The following is an 18,110-nucleotide window of genomic DNA, read 5'->3' on the forward strand; positions in this document are numbered from 1 at the left end:
ATTTGTGTTTTAAACCTTTTATTTTTTTTGAGTGCGTCTGGTGTTTTTTTCTGAGAGGGTGGACTGATAAGCAAGAACTTCAACTGCTAGAACGTGATTTCAAGAGCGTCTCTACACACAGTGCAGTTTGGGGCCTCGAGTTCCCTTGATTAGGTTTGCAAAGCCATACCATAGAGTCTCTTTCCTGATTGTCTTTTGTAGTTTTCATCGCCCTTTCTTCAGCTTCAGACCTGGTGACGAAGATACTGACGCCCAGTTGCCTTGGTTTTCTCCAAGGTCCCCAGGAAGGCAGGAACACATCCCTGTCATTTTTTTCGACTGATGGCGAGGAGGGCCTGAGCGACAGGGCAAGTCCCTGGCCCAGAGGAGCGGATGGGCAGCCTCTCCCAAGTACCAGGTCTCCCTAGAGGAGTTCAGAGCCTTCCCCCCGAGCCCTCGACCCTCATCACTAGAAGGCTTTTGGACATACCTTTGGAAGGGACCTCCTGGATACTCCTTTCACCACACATAGGCCCACCTTGTAACTACTGGGTAAAGGGAAAATACAAGTCATCTAGAACCGCCTCAAAGCAGAAGGCCTTCGGCACATCACAGAGTAAAATGTCTTATAATCTTAGACCCTGTTAAGAAGGCTTTGTCCTTCCTGCCCTCAGCATTTGGTAAAGGGGGCACCATCCCCTTAATGGGTTTACCCACGTCTTCAGGTTTCTTTGTCCCAGCCAGAGCCAGGCAGGTTGTGGCTCAATGAGACAGCGCCATCCCGTTGCTTGCAAGGATCTGTTCTTGTCCCTGCCTAGGGTCATGAGACAGAAGAGAAAAGGAGGGAAAATTCTAGCTCAAAGAGACTTTCTGTGAATTGAATTAGAGTCCCACCGTCTACTAATCACATAATGTTACAGTTTTGGAAAAGAAAACCTCTACGGGTGCTCAGGGTGCAAGCGAGATAAGCAAACCCTTGGAAGAGCCGCCACTGCATTCCTCCCAGGTCCTTCCTTGGTGCCTCTTGACTCCCTTGCCAGAGATCTGGGCCAAGGAGAGGCCCTGAGGGAGAAGATGGCATAGACAAGAGGAAAAATCCAGAAATGACTCCCATCAAGAGAGCCATAAAAATACTTTTAACTTGAACGAATGGTCTGGGGAGGGGTGGCGCAGAGCGCATAGGGAAATTACATGCAAATACCATGCATCCTTTGGGCGAATAGCCTCAAGGCGTCCTATCCATTTCCACGCTGTGGATGCAGCCCAGCGGAGAGCCCTGCGTTTAAAGGTCTCAGGGGTTTCCTCTAAGCATCCGAGGAAGGCAGGGAGGTAAAAGCTACGTGTTTTATCAGGTCTTCGCCCTTCTTCTCAACCTTGGGTCCGAGGGAGAAAGGAGAAGGCTGTGGGGAGGGGAACAGAGGGATGAGTAATTTCTAGGTCAGCTAGTCCCCTTGAGCTTTTAATTTTGTTCATTTTGGCTGTCCTGGTTTCAGCTCAGATGTGCATTTTCCACCTTTGTAACACATCCATTCATTTGGAAGATTTGCACAGATTCCTGTATCAGGAGGGAGAGAGAGCCTGTAGGCGAAGAGCTGATGGACGCTGCCCTGTATGTAGCACAGCGCTCCTAAGGCAGCAGAGCAGGGAATACCTTGGGAACCTGAAGGAGCTAAGACAGGCCCCTTCTTGGCTGTTGGCTTGGCCCTTCTGCCTGGGCTAGGGGGGATAGGAAGGTTAGAGCCCAGGCTGTTCTGAGTATCCAAAAGATGGGCCCAGTCACAACACACAGCCCCTGATCTTAAGCTCATGGCTTAAATGGATTAAAGCTAAAAGCACAAGCAGGGAATTTCACATCCTGCTTCAGATCAGTGTGCTAGGCTGACGCTGACAGAGAGGGCTGAGCCTAAGTGTTTTGAGATCCAGCAAACGGTTCCTCTGACGACCTAAGGCTCTCTGTTGAGGAAAATAACCTTGCCCATTAGGCAATCAGCAATCGGCCTTTCACATTTCGCTTCTTGCCAAGGGTGAATTCTTCATTGTTAATTTCCTGCTCAGCTGTGTGACCCTAACAAAGGAGAACTGTTCAGACTACAGTTGGGTTTGTAACTTCTTAATCTACTTTTCAAGTTAAGATTGAAATGAAAGACAGTGTTTACACTGGTGTGGCTTTGGGTGGGGTGAGGTGCCTGGGGTGGGACCTTGAAGTTGGCACTCGTTGTTAGTGTCACGCAGGTGCCTCACCCTGGCTGCAGCCCTGCTGCCCAGGCATCTGGCATTTGGAGAAATGGAAGACCTGGGACATTAATCCCATTTAAGGACTCATTTAAAGAAATTAAGAGAGTTCGTTCTATTTTGCTTTACTTTAGTCCCAGGTTGTTTCTATCAAACACTAGAGCCCGTAAAGCTCGTTTCTGTAATTCGCTTCTCCCTTCACTTCCCTGCCCTTCTTCTGGTTTTGAGCTCAGCCCCATCTGGGGCCGCACATGCTGTGTGATAAAATCAGCGTGAAAGAAGGCGCCACTAACATTTCAGCCCAGTGTGGATCCGCTGCCCCCTCTGCTCTTCCTGGGGAAACACTCAGGCAGGCAAAAAGCCCAGCATCTGTCTCCTGCTACCCAGAGAAACCAGAATGTGGAAGAGGCAGCATGGTGACAGCCTCCACACCTCTATGCTCAACTGCGGTTACTTAGAAAATCGAAGGGAGAAACTGAGAACAAATTCTCTTCCTTCTCCCAGGGTTTCTTGACAACACGAGTCCTGGCTGGAGCATCAGATCTGAAAGAAGTCGGAAGACCGTCTAGTCCAGGCTCCCTCACCTGACCGATGAGGCAGCTACAGCCTGGGGAGGGGAAGGGACTTTCTCAAGGCCAGGCCAGTGGAAGCCTGGCTCAGAACCCAGGGATCCCAGGCTTCGCGCACTGGGCCTCGCTGTGGGAAACCCGTATTGCTAGTTTGGTTTCTTTTTTTGCAAGGTAGGTTGACTTCTAGAGCTGGTGTAAGAGGACAAATCACCTCAAGGAATAAGTTCAGAAATCCAACACAAACACATGTTCACCTGTTGTGATACCAGTGCCCACACACGATAAACCACCCTGCCATGGAAGTTATCCAATCCTGAGCTCCAGCTGGCGAAAGGAAGCCACAGAACTTCTCTCAGCTGGAGTCTCCCTACACACTCCCTCTACTCCCCTGAAATTGGAGCTGAGGTCAGATCAGTCATTCATCTCCTCCCAGGCACGGGAACCCAAGGGCAGATGAGGAAAGGGGGTGAGACCCACCACCGAGGGTTAGATCAGATTCTTAGCAAGCAGGTGAAAAGTGTCACATACACACTCACGGTGCATCCCTGCAAAAGTCTGAGCACTGGCCAATTCCGTGACTCCGTTTACAAAGACACATTTATTCCTGAGCTAATTGCTTGTTCATTTAGGTGACACCTACGATCTTCATCGGGGACACTTCAAAGATCACGTGTTGAGCCTGTCAGAGTAATAAACGGAGATACCACTTACTGTTGTGGTTCTGCTGGAAGCCTCAGATCCCTTTCATGTACCATGAGGTGTATATTTATTATACTGCTTCGTCATGTACTGTTACCTTTTATAGTCCAAGATGCTATCTGTGTATAAAAAGAGGCCTAGCAATTTCTTCAGCTTCCTCTCTGCTTTTCCTGCATCTTGGCCCTCTTTCCTCTCATACATTCTAAAAATCACTCTTTGCTTAACTTTCCTGATACACACCTGTCATCATGTTACTGCCCGTATACCTTTAGTGGCTCCCTATTACCCTACACAAGACAGATATTTTATCCCCGAGCCCTCTTCTCCCTCTGTGCCCCAATAAACCCCGCTCGTACCCTGAAAACAGCTGTCATTCAGGCTCATGTGTTTGCGCATAAAAAACCTGGTTTGTGTCACACCTGTGTGCTGAGGTCAATCCCACTTAGCTGAAATCTGACCTTTTCCATGAAGCCGCCTCTGAGAACTGTGGCCCACAGTTGGCTCTTCTTTTCTCAGAAGTCTTATTGTGTGAATAAATTTCTGTATACCTCACTTGATATGTACTTATATGCAGGGTGTCCCCAGCTTCCAAAGGCAAAAGGCGTATCAGGCTCTGGAGCCAATCAGAACAAGGTTCTAAGCCCAGTTCTTATATTACTATCTGTGCATCTCGGGAAATTTCCTCATTCTCTCTGAGCCTCAGTTTCCTCCTCTATAAATGAATATGAGAACAGCGAAGAGCTGTCTGAACATTCAGTTGGACAAGCTATGTAAAGCCCTAGCACAGTTCCTGGCACACAGCAGGGGCTCAATAAATGCTAACGTTTTTTTAATTTAAAAAATCTTTAGTACCTATAAGAGAAAAGAATCTGAAAAAGAATAGATATATATAACTGAATCACTGTGCTGTATACCTGGAACTAATACAACATTGTAAATCAACTTCAATAATAAAAATATTGTTATGAAGCAATTGGATTCCAGAAGATAATTGTTTTTTATTTATTTTTCAGCTGCACTGGGTCTTTGTTGCTGTGCGCGGGCTTTCTCAAGTTGTGGCAAACAGGGGCTACTCTTCGTTGCAGTGCGCGGGCTTCTCATTGTGGTGGCTTCTCTTGTTGCGGAACACGGGCCCTAGGCGTGTGGGCTTCAGTAGTTGTGGCACGTGGGCTCAGCAGTTGTGGCTCGCGGGCTCTAGAGCTCAGGCTCAGTAGTTGTGGCACACGGGCTTAGTTGCTCCATGGCATGTGGGATCTTCCCGGACCAGGGCTCGAACCCGTGTCCCCTGCATTGGCAGGTGGATTCCTAACCACTGTGCCACCAGGGAAGCTCCCAAAAGATAACTTTTTAAAGTCAGGGGTCCAGGATTTCTGAGCCAGGATGTGCATTCAAGACCCTGCCTTTGGGAATTCCCTGGCGGTCCAGTGGTTAAGACTCCACACTTCCACTGCAGGGGGCCCAGTTTCAATCCCTAGTCAGGGAATTAAGATCCCGCAAACCACGCGGCCAAAACATAAAAAAAAAAAACAAAAAACCCGTGCCTTCATGGTGCAGATGATAGAACTACAATAGAGGGAGGCAGAGCCCAGGGCTTGGATCCCCTGAGACACCCCCTTTCTGCGCCATTGGAACCCAAACTGCCAGGAACACATCTCCGCCATCACGCCTGTGGGCTCCTGAATGGCCAGATAAAAAGCCAGCCTGCACCCCTTCCTTCTTCTCAACACACGGCAGCCCCAGTGTCTGCACTGGAAGCGAATGTCACCCTCAAAGGCCCTCTAGATAGGCCATCTGTGGACTGGGCTGTGTATCTGTGAGCCACCATTGTTAACTTTTCATTTATGTGTCATCTGCTAACTAGAGAGAAAGCCCATTGGGCTGAGGCCTGCTCTCCAGAGCTGATTGTTCGGAATTTTGCCAGCCAAGTTGTGAAACGGCCAGTAGTTTGAAACTGGCCATAATGGGACTATTTAAACCACAGAAAGCATCAAATGCTGCCAATCAGGGCTTCCCCCACTCCCCAGAGCCAGTTTGCCAGCACACTCCTGGCCTTAGGTTTCTTCAAATCCCCCAGAAGGACTGGCCACATCGTTTCCCATATGGGTAAGAGTCATTAGATAAATGACTAGTTAAATACTTACAAAGAATAATCGACTTTGAACAATGACTCCATCCAAGCACTTTTGAATGCGTTAGCTCATTTAATCTTCAGAACAACCCCTAGAGGTAAGTAGGACTATTGTTCCCATTTCCCAGATGAGGAAACTGAAGCTCACTCCACCAGGGAGCAGGAAACTGCCTGAGCCTAAAGCCCCAGGTCTTCCCCACAGATCGCTTGTCCTACCAGCCTCCATGGGGAAAACCTGTCCCTGTGCCAGGCCTGCTGGTCACTGAGCCAGCAGAGTAGTTCTCTCTGTAGTGGCACCAGTGAAAAAGGGCGACTCGTGGGGACTTCTCTCCACCTCACCTTCACCTTGTCTCTCTAACTTTAATCTGCCTTCCTTACCCCACTTCCTTCTACCTCATCTCCGCCTCTGAATTAGGATCATTTTTCAACAAGGCCTTTGACCCCCGTCTCCTCTTGTCTATGGAAGTCGTTCTTGGCCTTAAACTTCTCTCCTATAGACACTTCGGTGAACCCTGTGCTTTGGAACTGCCTTCAGGTCTGGACAGACATCCTGTGTCCTTGCACAATCCCATCTGATGACTGGGCTTAGTACACACCCCAGGCAGTAGGACAGCTCTGGCCTGGCAGCTCCCCAAGGGCAGGTCACAGGATTTTCTCTGCCTGCTCCCAGGGTCCAAAGCATGATGGGCATGGATCTTGTTGGTGACAAGGCGTGTTCTGGTGGTTTCCCAATTCTGTTGTGTACAACCCAGTGCTCTCATTCTCAGTAGAGACTTCCTTCCTCTTTATGTGGAACACTGCCCTGTGTTTATTAACAGCACCCTGCTTGCTCCAAAGAGCGGTGTGGGCTCTTGGGGTCAGGAAATAGCACGCATCCATCATTTGACCCGAGGTGCCCTGTGTTCCTGACAGGAGGGCACCTGTCACTGCCAAACTTGCAAAAAAAAAAAAATAAAATAACCAGGGGCTTTATTTTAAACAAATGCTTCTCCTCCAGGACTTGCCTTCCCTTTTTTTCCCCCCAAATGTATGCTGGCTTCCTGTGTTTCTGAAATTTTCCAAAACCTCAAGCAGCATCTCACTGGAAACTACAGACCTCTCCAATATTTCTCTCCGTTCTGCTGAGTCCTGGTCCATTTATATCCCCTCTATGACTCTGGGATTTAGAGATAAGCAAGTGAAAATAGGTTCGTCCTCACTGCCCAACAGGCTGGTACCTGTGGAAGAGCCGCATGTAGGTGGTTTAGACACCAGTCCCTGGATCTCTACTTCTGGGTGTGTGGAAGATCGACTTCGCTTTTCCCTGGAAGTCAGGAGAGGCTATGTGATTCTTCTGGACGATGAACCATGAGCAGAGGTGTATTACTTCTGGGCTAAAGCGTTTACTTGCCGACATTCAACCCTCCAAGCCTCTCATTGCCAAGTTCTAGCTGGTGCACAGGAACAGATAGGAAATGCTTTAGGCTTTGTGGTTCGTACTGCAACTACTCAGTTCTGTTATAGCACAAAAGCACTCATAGATGATACATAAACAAATAAATAGAGCTGTGTTCCAATAAAACTTTATTTACAAAAACAGGAGGCAGCCCGAGAGCTGCAGTTTGCCAATTCGGAGCTACAAGGCAGCGGAAGCGCCTACAGGCTGGATCATCATATCACTGCCCAGAGGGCAGTCTTTCTTGAGAGTCACCGAACTGCAGCGAACTTTGCATGAGTGAGAAGTAAGACTGTAGGATTGTAGTTACCTCAGCATAGCTTAGCCTTACCTGGCCAATTTACGGAGTCTCTGCACCAATTTGAGGAAGCATGTACCGTTTTTTTGTGGACAAAGGAAGTGATACTCAGCCCCCTCCTCTCCCGCTGCCCAGGGCAGGTCCACTCCAACCCATGCCTCTCCAAGCTTAGTGTCTCCCCCACCCCACTCCCCAACAGAAGCCCCGACGGGTCTTGCTATTAACTTGCTTTCAAGGTAACTCTGTGCTTTAGTTTATACTGTTTCCACTTCCAAAAATTCCCTTCCGTCTCCTTTCTATCTACCCAAATCCTTCCCAACTCAGATCTCCCTCCTCCAAGGAGTCTTCTTGGACAATCTTCTATGATTGATCCTATGATTAGAGTCACTGTCTGAGGTCATGAAAATGAGAAAAAGAGAAAAAGAAAGCCAGCCCTTGTTGCGAGTGATCCATATTGCTCAGGGGGCTTCGCTGAGCTCACCCAGCAGAGTTCGAGGAGAGAGAGACTGGGCCCCGGGAAAGGTGAGTCACTTAATCAATGGGATCAATGTCTCAGACCCACAATCGCCTTTGTCTGGAGATACCTGCACATAGGATTAAATGACCAAGAAAAGCAAGGGAGGGGCTTCCCTGGTGGTGCAGTGGTTAAGAGTCCACCTGCCAATGGAGGGGACATGGGTTCGAGCCCTGGTCCGGGAAGATCCCACATGCCGCAGAGCAACTAAGCCCATGCACAACAACTACTGAGCCTGCACTCTAGAGCCCGTGAGCCACAACTACTAAGCCTGTGTGCCACAACTACTGAAGCCCGCGCACCTAGAGCCTGAGCTCCACAACAAGGGAAGCCACCGCAATGAGAAGCCCGCGCACCGCAACAAAGAGTAGCCCCCGCTCGCCGCAACTAGAGAAAGCCCGCGCGCAGCAATGAAGACCCAGCGCAGCCATAAATAAATAAATAAATAAATTTGTAAAAAAGAAAAAGCAAAGGAGGGAATGCTTAATGCAGATTTGAGGATTATGTGTCTGGGGAGAAAAGGAATATGCATTTGGGGAGAGTCATGCAAGGGTTTTCAAAGGTACTAGTCTTGTACTTCAGTTCTATGTTGGGTATGTGGGTGTTTGTTTATTATTCTTCAAACTGTGCATAGGTTATACACAAACTTGGTATATGATATAGTTCTCAAAAAAAGAAAAGAAAAGGTGTGTCAAGTTGGAAGGTTGTCAAACCTTGAAGTCAGTGGCTGCCACAGCAACAGGCCTCCTGTGTTTTGGACTCACGGATGGGGCTAGAGAGGCCCGCTTCCAGGCTGATCAATTCCTCTCCCATAGAGAGAAAGTGGCAGGTGCCTGAGTCCAAGCAGACAATTGAGGCCCCCAGAGAAGGAAGACCCTCCTAAGAAGGCTGTCTCCTGCCCTCCCTTCCTGTCCCCCTCGGCAAAGACCCACCTCTGACATCCCTTCGAAAGTGTTGCCAGAGACTTACCTACCATAAGACACACCTGGCAACGGGAGGTGGGGCTGCCTTATCAGGGGGCTGGCAGGTACAGGACAGAGAGTACAGGCCTCAGTGCTCCTTCTGGGAACTGCCATTAACTGTGCTGGGATTGGTATGGCCTTTGTCCCTTGTGGACATGTGACATTTGGTGAAAACGAAATCTGGTATAAAGCAGTATAAACTCACATCACCTGAGGACTGGCTTTGACCTTCCCACTACTTCCAATAATACAGACAAGCTTTTGTGTCTTTTCAGTACCACTGAGAGAGAAGATAAGGTGCATTCCAGGGGGTGGACAGGGCTAGAAAGTAGATTGTGATATTTAAGAGCTCTGGGAGCAAACACATGTACCTGCGTTCAGATCTCAGCTCCACCCTGAGCTATCTGAGTGACTTGGGGCAAGTCACTTACCCTCTCTGACCCTGCTTTTCTTTGTTAGTTGGGGATATGCACAGTCCCCACCTCCCTGGGTTGTTGTATTAAACAAGATAATCCAAATAAAGAATGGCGCAGAGCTGGGTTCAGAGTACATTCTCAACAGACATAATGTTTTGTCATTGAGACAAAATCTCAGTGATCACGGAGGACTGGGATTTGCCTGGAGTAGAAGTACTCCTGCACTAAGCCCCCATCTTCTTTAAGGAAAAAGACTAGGAAAAAAACCGAATGCTTCAAAAGCGGCAAAAAAAAAAAAAAAAAAGTGGCAAAGTTTACCTTGCCCATGATATAGTAGAAATAGCATAAATTTGCCCTGGCAAGTAGTTGTAAAAAAAATAGGTTGTGTTAAACAAACAAGGGCTGGCGATAGTGCTCGAAGTCCACGAAAGGAGAAGGGAGCCATCTCACCTCCAGGAGTGCCTGGGTCCACCCTAACCCAGCTGCCCCGCAGACCTTGGTGCTGCTTGTCTGCATCTGGTCTCTTTACCTGGCACTTCATCCTCTCCCATCCTCCCTCTCCTTCTCTCAGCATCTTTCTGCTTCTCCTGGCCACCTCGTCCTTTTGTCTTGGCAGCGAAACAAGAAATGAGAATTTGAAGAGGGAGAAAAGGAGGGAGGGAAGGAAGGGACAGGAGAAAATGAGAGATCTAATCCCATTGCTACCATAAATCAAGCAGGGGCTGTGTGGCTTTGAGTAGGTTCCTCACCCTCTCTGAGCCTCAAGACTATTAGAAGTTTCAAATCAGAGAAGATGTGCAGAGGTGTACAAAGTTTCACGGGGAGCCTGCATGTGGTGGGCCTTGGGTACCAAGAGTCCCCAAGTTCCCTCTCTGTTTTTTGTTTTCGTTTTAATTTTTTGGCTGTGCCACAAAGCCTGTGGGATCTCAGTCCCACGCCCCCTGCTTTGGAAGCACGGAGTCCTAACCACTGGACCGCCAGGGAAGTCCCTCCCTCTCTCAGCTTTGTTGGATCTGTTTGGGTTGAGGAGTAAGAGGTAGAAAGGAAGAAAAAAGGAATAGGAACGGAATGCACTGCAGAGATGGAGGTTGGGAATGTCAGTTCCCCACCCCTCCCCCATGATTGCCCAAGACAGCTGGTGCCTCCTTTTCCCCATCTGGGGCTCACTACTTTTCAAGCGTCTGCTGTGCAAGTCTCAGTGCCCTTGATGGCTGTTGTTTGTGAGCCCCACTGAGGTGACACTGCAGCATTAAGGAAGGTAGTATGGTGTAATGGTTAACTGCAAGGTTCTGGAACTACACTGGGCCAACGCTTCACTCCAGCACTTATTACTGTGACCTTGGGTAAGCTCCTCCCCTCTTCTGGGCCATAACCGCCTTGCTTGTGAAATGGAATTCTGGATTGTGTGAGTTAACAGACAGTAAACGCTTCAGAAGGTGCTGGCTCACACGAAGTGCTTGGTAAATGGCAGCTGTTTGTGATGCTCCAGCTACTTATTGTTGCCTGTCTCTGTACCAACTCAATGACTTGCATTCACAGCATCCTTGTTATCCGGGCCCAGAGGAAATACTGGCTGAGGTTGTTTCTCTTAGTTGTTGTGACATGGCCCGTTCTGTAGCCTAGATCACTGATGTAACAAGGATTTTGTTCCTTCCAAGGCTACTACTGGGTTTTACTCGTTATTAAGAGGCATGTTTTCATTGTTCTGTGTTACCTGATGCACACTGTCCTCTCAGATGAAAATAATAATACCTTCAGTTAATAATACCTCACACTTGGGGAGCTGCTTTCATCCCAGCAGCTCAAAGCCCTCTACAAACAGGACCTCATTCATTCTCCCTGCGCTCCCAGGACCAGGGCACTCCTGTTTCCCAGTCCTAAAAGGGGAAGCCCTACCCTCATACATCGCTGAAGAGATTCTCAGAAGCCAAAGTACTGATTAAGTATTTCCACTACTCATGGCCACAACTCAGAGGCAGAACTCTGTTGCTCTCTCTGCCCAGGGTGACTTTATGCCCCCAGCAGATAACCAGAGTGGCTTAGGGCTTTGTCTTCCATGCCTATGCCAGGTGCCTACAGCTGTGCCCTGCAAATGGTAAACTAAAGAAAGCTTTGGAATAAACCACACTGATATCCAAGAAAAAAAATAGGTTTGGCAATTTTGGTGTTTTCAGGACCTTTGTCTTCCTTGAGAACTTCTTAAATAAGACCTAAGGGCTCCTGCAGCCTGACGCCTCTGCCCAGTTAGATCCTACTACTCATGGCCCTGACATGCTTGACAACTGTATGTACTTGTGAAAACTGGAGCCCCACAGTGACAGTACTTCCTTGTTCTGGGCTGCTCGTGGGCCAGGCTCCTTGGCAATGGCAGCTGCTGGATACTCATTTTTTTTTTTTTTTTTTTTTTTTGCGGTACGCGGGCCTCTCACTGTTGCAGCCTCTCCCGTTGCGGAGCACAGGCTCCGGACGCGCAGGCTCAGCGGCCATGGCTCAAGGGCCCAGCCACCCTGCGGCATGTGGGATCCTCCCGGACCGGGGCACGAACCCGCGTCCCCTGCATCGGCAGGCAGACTCTCAACCACTGTGCCACCAGGGAAGCCCTGGATACTCACTTTTGATTTCACCTTGCAATTACTGGAAGGGAAGGGCTGCAAGCTGTACTTGACTCTCTAGTCACACTCCAGTTCTCAGCCCGTGAGCGCTTGGGGGTGGCCAAGTGCAATTACGGGAAGAGAAATGGGTCTTTTGGCCTCGGCAAAAAGCTGACTCCTGCCCGTTCAAAACAAACAAAAAGACTAACTAAATGGGACAAACTCATTATAGTGCCTGAGGCTGTTTTTCATCAGAACATAAACACTGGGTGTAACTTTTTCCTATTTATATTCTGTTTTTTTACATGGTTAAGTTTTCTTAGATGGAGAGTTAAATCCACTTTAGGCAAAGTCAAAATAGAACTTGCTTGCTTTCTTCTTAGCCTCCCGTTCTGAAGACTCTTAACTAATTATTATATACTCTTCGACTGGTATTTCAGATCCAGAACTTACTAAGTTTTTTAGAAACAGAAATTCTAACAGTGAATTCCTAGCAATGTTTACCTTCCTAAACTCTCTGGCCTTTCTTCTGTATGCTTAAACTCCTAGTTCTTTCCCCACCCGCACAAATCCCAAGCACAAACCTTGAAGGTTAAATCCTAATCCAGAAGATGGAAGCTCAGTGCATATAAATAAACTTTGTTTTTAATGTCAAGGGTTGAGAGCCGGTACATGTATAGAAACAAATTAAAGTTTCAGTTAGGCCAATCAATTTAAGGAAAAACAGTTTTTTAGCTTGGAATATTAGTGTCTGAGAAAGTCTCGTTTCCCCCTTGCAATTGTATTTATAGTGTACATTAACAGTAATTTTCGTCTTCAGAGAGCCAAGTTTTTGTCCTAAAAACGTAGGGAAAGACTATTGGGCTCTTGGGGTGGGTAGCGGCTGGAAGGAGGCATGAAGTGGGTACGTTACATTTCAATAAAAAGCTTAAAAAAAAAAAAGTAGAGCAGCTTGAAAGTTTTAAAAAAAATAAACAATTTTGAGAGTTGAGCAGCTGCAAAGTCTCTGTCTGTTTTCTATTTTGATCATTCTGTTTCTCGAGATGACCACATCTTTCAGAGGAAGTGAGTCAAAGCCACTCTGTCTTGCTTTTCCAGCTGAGCATGTTCAGTTTCAATGAAGTAATGAATGAACTTGGCTGCACCACCCCCAAGCCTACAACAGCAAACAGAGGGGCCTCGGCCAATCAGCAGGCACTCAAGGTTTTCAAGTTGAGTTCAAACAGGTCCAAGGGAGACCAATCAGCGCGCGCGGCTCCTCCCCAGACGCCGGGCCGTGGCCAATCATGAGCCAGGACGAGCCAAAACACAGCGTCCGGCCAATACCGGGGAGCCCCACGGCGCCGACGTCCGCCAATGGGCGCGGCCAGGCAGAAAGAGAAACAGTGCGGGCCCGCAGGCCGCAGGATTCGAATCGAACGTCTGCCAGGGAGCCGGGCGCCGGCCGAGCGGCGCGGGCCAATCAGCGGCGGCGGCTCGCGGCCCCCGAACGTTGGGACACCCGGCCCCGCCCCGCACTGTTGTTTGTGGTGTCGGCCGGCCGCGCGAGCCGGACCACAACACTCGCCCGGCGGGCGGCGGGGCGGGCGAGGGTCCGGAGGCCGCGGGCGGCGGCGAGCGCGAGCCGAGGGCGGCCGGCCTCCCGCGGCCGCCGATCCCGGGAGGGGGCGCCGGCCGGAGCCATGTCGGTGAACATGGATGAGTTGCGGCACCAGGTCATGATCAACCAGTTCGTGCTGGCCGCAGGCTGCGCGGCCGACCAGGCGAAGCAGCTGCTGCAGGCGGCCCACTGGCAGTTCGAGGTGCGTGCGGGCCGAGCTAGCGAGTGCTCCCGGCCGGCCCCGCTCCCCGGCCGCCGGCACTGGGGCAGAGGCGCAGGCCGGGGCGCCCGGCCGCGCGCCACGGAAGGGGGTGGGGGGAGGGAAGCTCTATTTATATCGCCCCGTCAGGCGCTCAGTGACCTCGTGGTCTCGCGTGGGGCGCGGGGCCCTGCCGCCCTGTACCTCCGCGCGCGGCCCGGGGACGTCCCCTCGAGCGACGCGGGCCGGCTGTCCGAGGGGTCGGGCCCGGCGGCCCGAGCGCGGCGCCGCGGACACTGCGGATGAGACCGGCCGGTGGGGCAGGGCCGGCCGGTGGGCTTCCTGCCCCGTCCCCGTTAACCGCCGCCCTGCCGCTATGTTTGTCCGCAGACCGCCCTGAGCACGTTTTTCCAAGAAACCAACATTCCCAACAGCCACCACCACCACCAGATGGTAAGTGTGGCCGGGCTCCGGCGGGAGGGCCGGCGGGCTGGAGGGTCGGCTTCGCCGCGGCCGCAGCCCACCCGGGCGGCCGAGGGCGCGGGCCGGGGGCCGCTGTCAGGCGCCGACGGTGACAGCCATGTTGCCGGGGAGCGCCGAGCCGCGATGTAAACAAAGAGCCAAAATGTCTTCCAGGAAAGAGCGGCTCCCGGGGCCGGCTGGCTCGCCCAAGTTTGCAGTCAGGCCTCCTGGGCTGCTGTAGTTCGACCTGAGGCCTTGTGCTCGGCGCTCCCCCTGGGCCAGGGGCTAGGAGGGCGGCGAGGGTGGCCGGCGGAGTAGCCGGCTGGCAGGGAGTGGGGAGGGGGGCTCGGACGACAACTAGACGTCGGGGGAACCCGGGCCGAGTGAAGGGCCCCGAGGGGACTGAGACCTGGAATATCTGTCTATATGGAGCAGCCGTCTTGCTGTTGGAGTGGCAGCCCCCCATGCAGACAACCCAGCTCTGCAGAGAACAGGAAAGGGATAAATCCACCCTGGCCTGGGAGCTGGGCTCCCCCCAGAGAGTTATGTTCACTCTTTCCTGTTCATGGAAAAAGACCTACCCTGAGCGTGGAAGACTTACAGATTTTTGACAAGATAAACCAAGAATGCGTTTAATCTCAGTAGGTGAAGATACATAAAACACAGGAAACAGAAGTGGTTCAGGCCTGGATTTGCTTTCGTCTCTTTTCCAAGCTGGCCCCAGGCCTGGGCCTTTGCCCTCCTGCCCTGCTTTCCACAGGCATAGGACATCCCTTTCACTTTAGAGGATTGAATGCCTTCTCTACCTCTCTAGTTACCTATTAGCCCTGCTGGTGGGGGGAGGGCCTCAAGATAGGGATTGTAAAACATGATTCCCCAGGAGATCTGTTATGGCTTCTGGAGTACATTTTTGGCATTTTGGTGTCCTTGCCCGTGGCTCCCTTCTCAGAGCTGCTGCCTTGCCTGGAGAAGCTGCAAATGGTTCCTCTGCTGTGTCTTGTCTTCGGCGCTCTGTATTCATCTAGTTGCAAAGGACAAGTAGAGGGGGTCTGTTTTGACCCTTTTAACCAGCTTTTCTCTTGGAATAGCCCATGCTATTTGTATAAATCAAAAAACAAAACTGCATCGGAATATGATGAGAATTATGCTGGCTGCAGGGCTGTGGCAGTTGAGGCTGGGCTCTTGGTAAACCCAAGAGGGGTTCATCTCCAGGGGACCCTCCCCTGTACCGGACCGTGGGAAGCTCGGGTGTGAGCCTGGAGCTTGCCTCTGTCTTGCCTCCGTCTCCTCCTAAAGGGGCCTTGAGGTTTGCTCCACCAACTGTGGTCGTTTCAAAAGGCCCAGGCTTCCAGCACAGCCACTCTGTGCTGCCCTGAACAGAGGGGCTCGCCCCCGAGAGCTGGGACTGATGGTCCTTTTAGGTTCTGTTGCTCCTTCCCTGCAAATCCTGAGGGACTGTCATCTTTTTGAAGCTTCCCTCAAGGGCTGTGGCTGGTTTTTTAATAGACATTATGATCAGTGTATCCATGAGAACGCCATCCCTGCCCTCAAGGAGTTGGTAATTTTTTTTAGAGATAATATAAATCGAAGGAAAATGTTAGATTAAAAATACCAGAAGTGACCCAGGCCAAGAGCTGCTGATAAATGGTTGTCCCATAGATGACTGTACCTACACAGTCGGAGGCATCTTCCTAGATAAGGGAGGGCTCCTGGGTTAGATGGGGAAGGGCCGGGAAGAGGAGGAAGACACTGGATGCGAAGCAGTAGGACGTTAGCGGGGTGCAGTGGACGCTGGGTGTGCTTGAGAGCTGGAAAGTTCCATCCACAGCTATTAGAAACAGAGCTGGAGGGACTTCTACAGGACCTGGTCCGAACCCCTGGTTTTATAGAAGTAGAGAGAAACTCCAGAGAGGTTAAGGGACTTGCCCGAGCTCACACAGGCAGGTGGGCACAGGCCTGCCCCGGATCCAGGCCGCTGCCGCTGTCGGGGGCCGGGGGCAGGGTGGCTGCCGAGGAGACAGGCTCCACTGGCTCGGTGAACTGGGGAAGTCGGTCACGATGCTGTGATGCAATTGGCCTGTCCCCCCCAACCCCCCATTCATTGTTTCCTGCTGCCGAGAAGTCAGCCCTGGGGGGGGGGGCGGGGGCGGGGAGGAGTGAAGGGAGGAGGGAAATGGTCTGGGTGGGGCCAGGCCGGGTCCTGTGGCCTCCCTGGAGAGGACGCTGGTTGGAGCGCCCCAGCTGCCGATGTGGAGCCGGCCCAGTTCATCAGAGGGGGTTTGCCCCCCTCCCGTGGGCCTGTCCTCCTTCTGGGCTGGGGTTTAATTGCAGAGCTGTGGAAGCTCCCGGGACAGAGCCCTGGGAGCAAGGTGAGGAGCCCTAGAATCGTGCTCCCTGAGCCCTCTGCCTGGGGGAGGGGCCGGTGTTGCTAAAATTAGGAGAAATTCAAAGAAGGGCTCCCGTGGCTTCCTGGGAAAGGGAGAAGCTGCTGCGGGGTCAGAACTGGCTTTGGGCAGGCCTTGTTCTCTGCCGCCTGTTCCCTGCACCCTGGTGAAGTGCTCGGGGTGGGGTGGCACCCCATGCCCCCCACGCCACAGGGCTGGGAGGCCTGCGGTCCCCGCTGTTTGCAGGGAGGCTGCCAGTTACCGCCCAGCAGCCCAGCCCCTGCCCTTCCTGGCTGGGGTCCCTGCTCAGGGTAGTGGCAGAAGACAGCAGATGCTGGGATGTTTGCAGCTGCCCTCACAAAGCGGGCTGAGAGGGGCTGAGCGGACCGAGACACTGGCAGCATCTGGCCAAGGGCAGCCTGCTGGGAGACGCCGGTTTTTGTCCTCGGGGAGCCCAGGCATGAAGTTGCACTTGACTCTTAAGTGCAGAGTGGGGCTGGGTAGAGGTTAAGAGCTTGGGCCCGCAGACCTGGGAGCCCTGGGATTCGGGCTTCTCAACTTGTGCCCTGCAGCGGTGTGTTTTTGGTCCAGTGACCTGAGCTCTGGGCCTCAGTTTCCTCATCTGTAACCGAGAAGACCATCAGAATGACCTAGCACCCTGGTGAGGAGTGAGAGCGCGCAGGCTGAGGCCCCGAGGCCCGCTGGCTGGCGCTGTGGATGTGGAACGGACCCAAGCACCTAGCAAGTGCAGCCTCCCCGGGGTTGGCATAGGAGGGAGATCCTGGATCTGGCCGCCTTCCCTTGGCTAACAACCTCGGAACGTCTGAGGGCGGATTATTGAGGAGCCAGCTGGTTTCTCACCCAGGGTGAGGCGCTCAGCAGCGGTGTCCTGGGCTGCCTCCCTTGTCCTGGCTTCAATCTGACACCCTAGCTTCTGCCGGAATTAACCATCTACTTCTGACACTCAGAGCGTCATTCCTAAACATCAGGAAACACTCTTTGGTTTTGACAAAAATTGTAGGAGTCCGCCCCCGGTTTTCTGTTTTTATTGGCTCAGGGTGCAAGGAGTGCTTTTGTCCTGCTGAAACCGCTTATGGACTGAAAAACGGGGAGGAAGGAGGGCCCAGTGTGGGTGAGCCCCGTGGGAAGGCTCTATAGACCCGCAGACAGTGGCCTGGGATCGGGGCGGCGGGTGGGGGCGGTGCAGGCAGCCCTCGCAACCCCAGTGTTCTCTCCCAGCAGATGTGCACCCCGAGCAACACACCTGCCACGCCGCCCAACTTTCCCGACGCGCTGGCCATGTTCTCCAAGCTTCGCGCCTCCGAGGGCCTGCAGAACAACAACGGCCCCATGACCGCGGTGGCCTGCTCCCCCCCGGCAAGCTTCAGCCCCTTCTGGGCCTCGTCCCCGCCCAGCCACCAGGCCGCCTGGATCCCACCCTCCTCCCCCACGGCCCACAGCTTCCACCATCTCCACCACCCGCAGCCCACGTGGCCGCCCGGAGCACAGCAGGGGGGCACCCAGCAGAAAGCCGTGGCTGCGATGGATGGCCAGAGATGAGACTGGATGCCGCCGGGCGCTGGGCTGGAGCTGGGGGCAGTCCAGGGTCGTGGGGACACAGGAGGGCCGGGGCGGGGTGGGG

General features: G+C 52.2%; 1 protein-coding gene across 2 annotated transcripts; it reads left to right on the forward strand.

Moving 5' to 3' along the window:
- The first annotated feature begins 13,218 nt into the window (after positions 1-13,218).
- UBALD2 (UBA like domain containing 2) lies at positions 13,219-18,096 on the forward strand. Of its 2 annotated transcripts, none has more exons than XM_030837760.3 (3): positions 13,219-13,625; positions 14,013-14,075; positions 17,708-18,096. In XM_030837760.3, exons 1-3 carry the CDS (start codon positions 13,506-13,508, stop codon positions 18,026-18,028), a joined length of 504 nt encoding a protein of 167 aa, XP_030693620.1. In that variant the 5' UTR covers positions 13,219-13,505; the 3' UTR covers positions 18,029-18,096. The 2 variants fall into 2 exon arrangements, with proteins under 2 accessions (XP_030693620.1, XP_030693621.1); XM_030837761.3 differs by having other exon boundaries at positions 13,226-13,625; positions 17,711-18,096.
- Positions 18,097-18,110: the final 14 nt, after the last annotated feature.

Source organism: Globicephala melas, chromosome 20 (genome assembly GCF_963455315.2).
Source record: "Globicephala melas chromosome 20, mGloMel1.2, whole genome shotgun sequence".
NCBI lineage: Eukaryota > Metazoa > Chordata > Mammalia > Artiodactyla > Delphinidae > Globicephala > Globicephala melas.

Excerpts from the sequence above, each read along its gene's own strand:
- UBALD2 (XM_030837760.3), top strand. The coding sequence starts at position 13,506 with ATGTCGGTGAACATGGATGAGTTGCGGCACCAGGTCATGATCAACCAG. Across the intron at positions 13,626-14,012 it reads CGGCCCACTGGCAGTTCGAG|ACCGCCCTGAGCACGTTTTT; the intron begins GTGCGTGCGGGC and ends GTTTGTCCGCAG. Across the intron at positions 14,076-17,707 it reads GCCACCACCACCACCAGATG|CAGATGTGCACCCCGAGCAA; the intron begins GTAAGTGTGGCC and ends GTTCTCTCCCAG.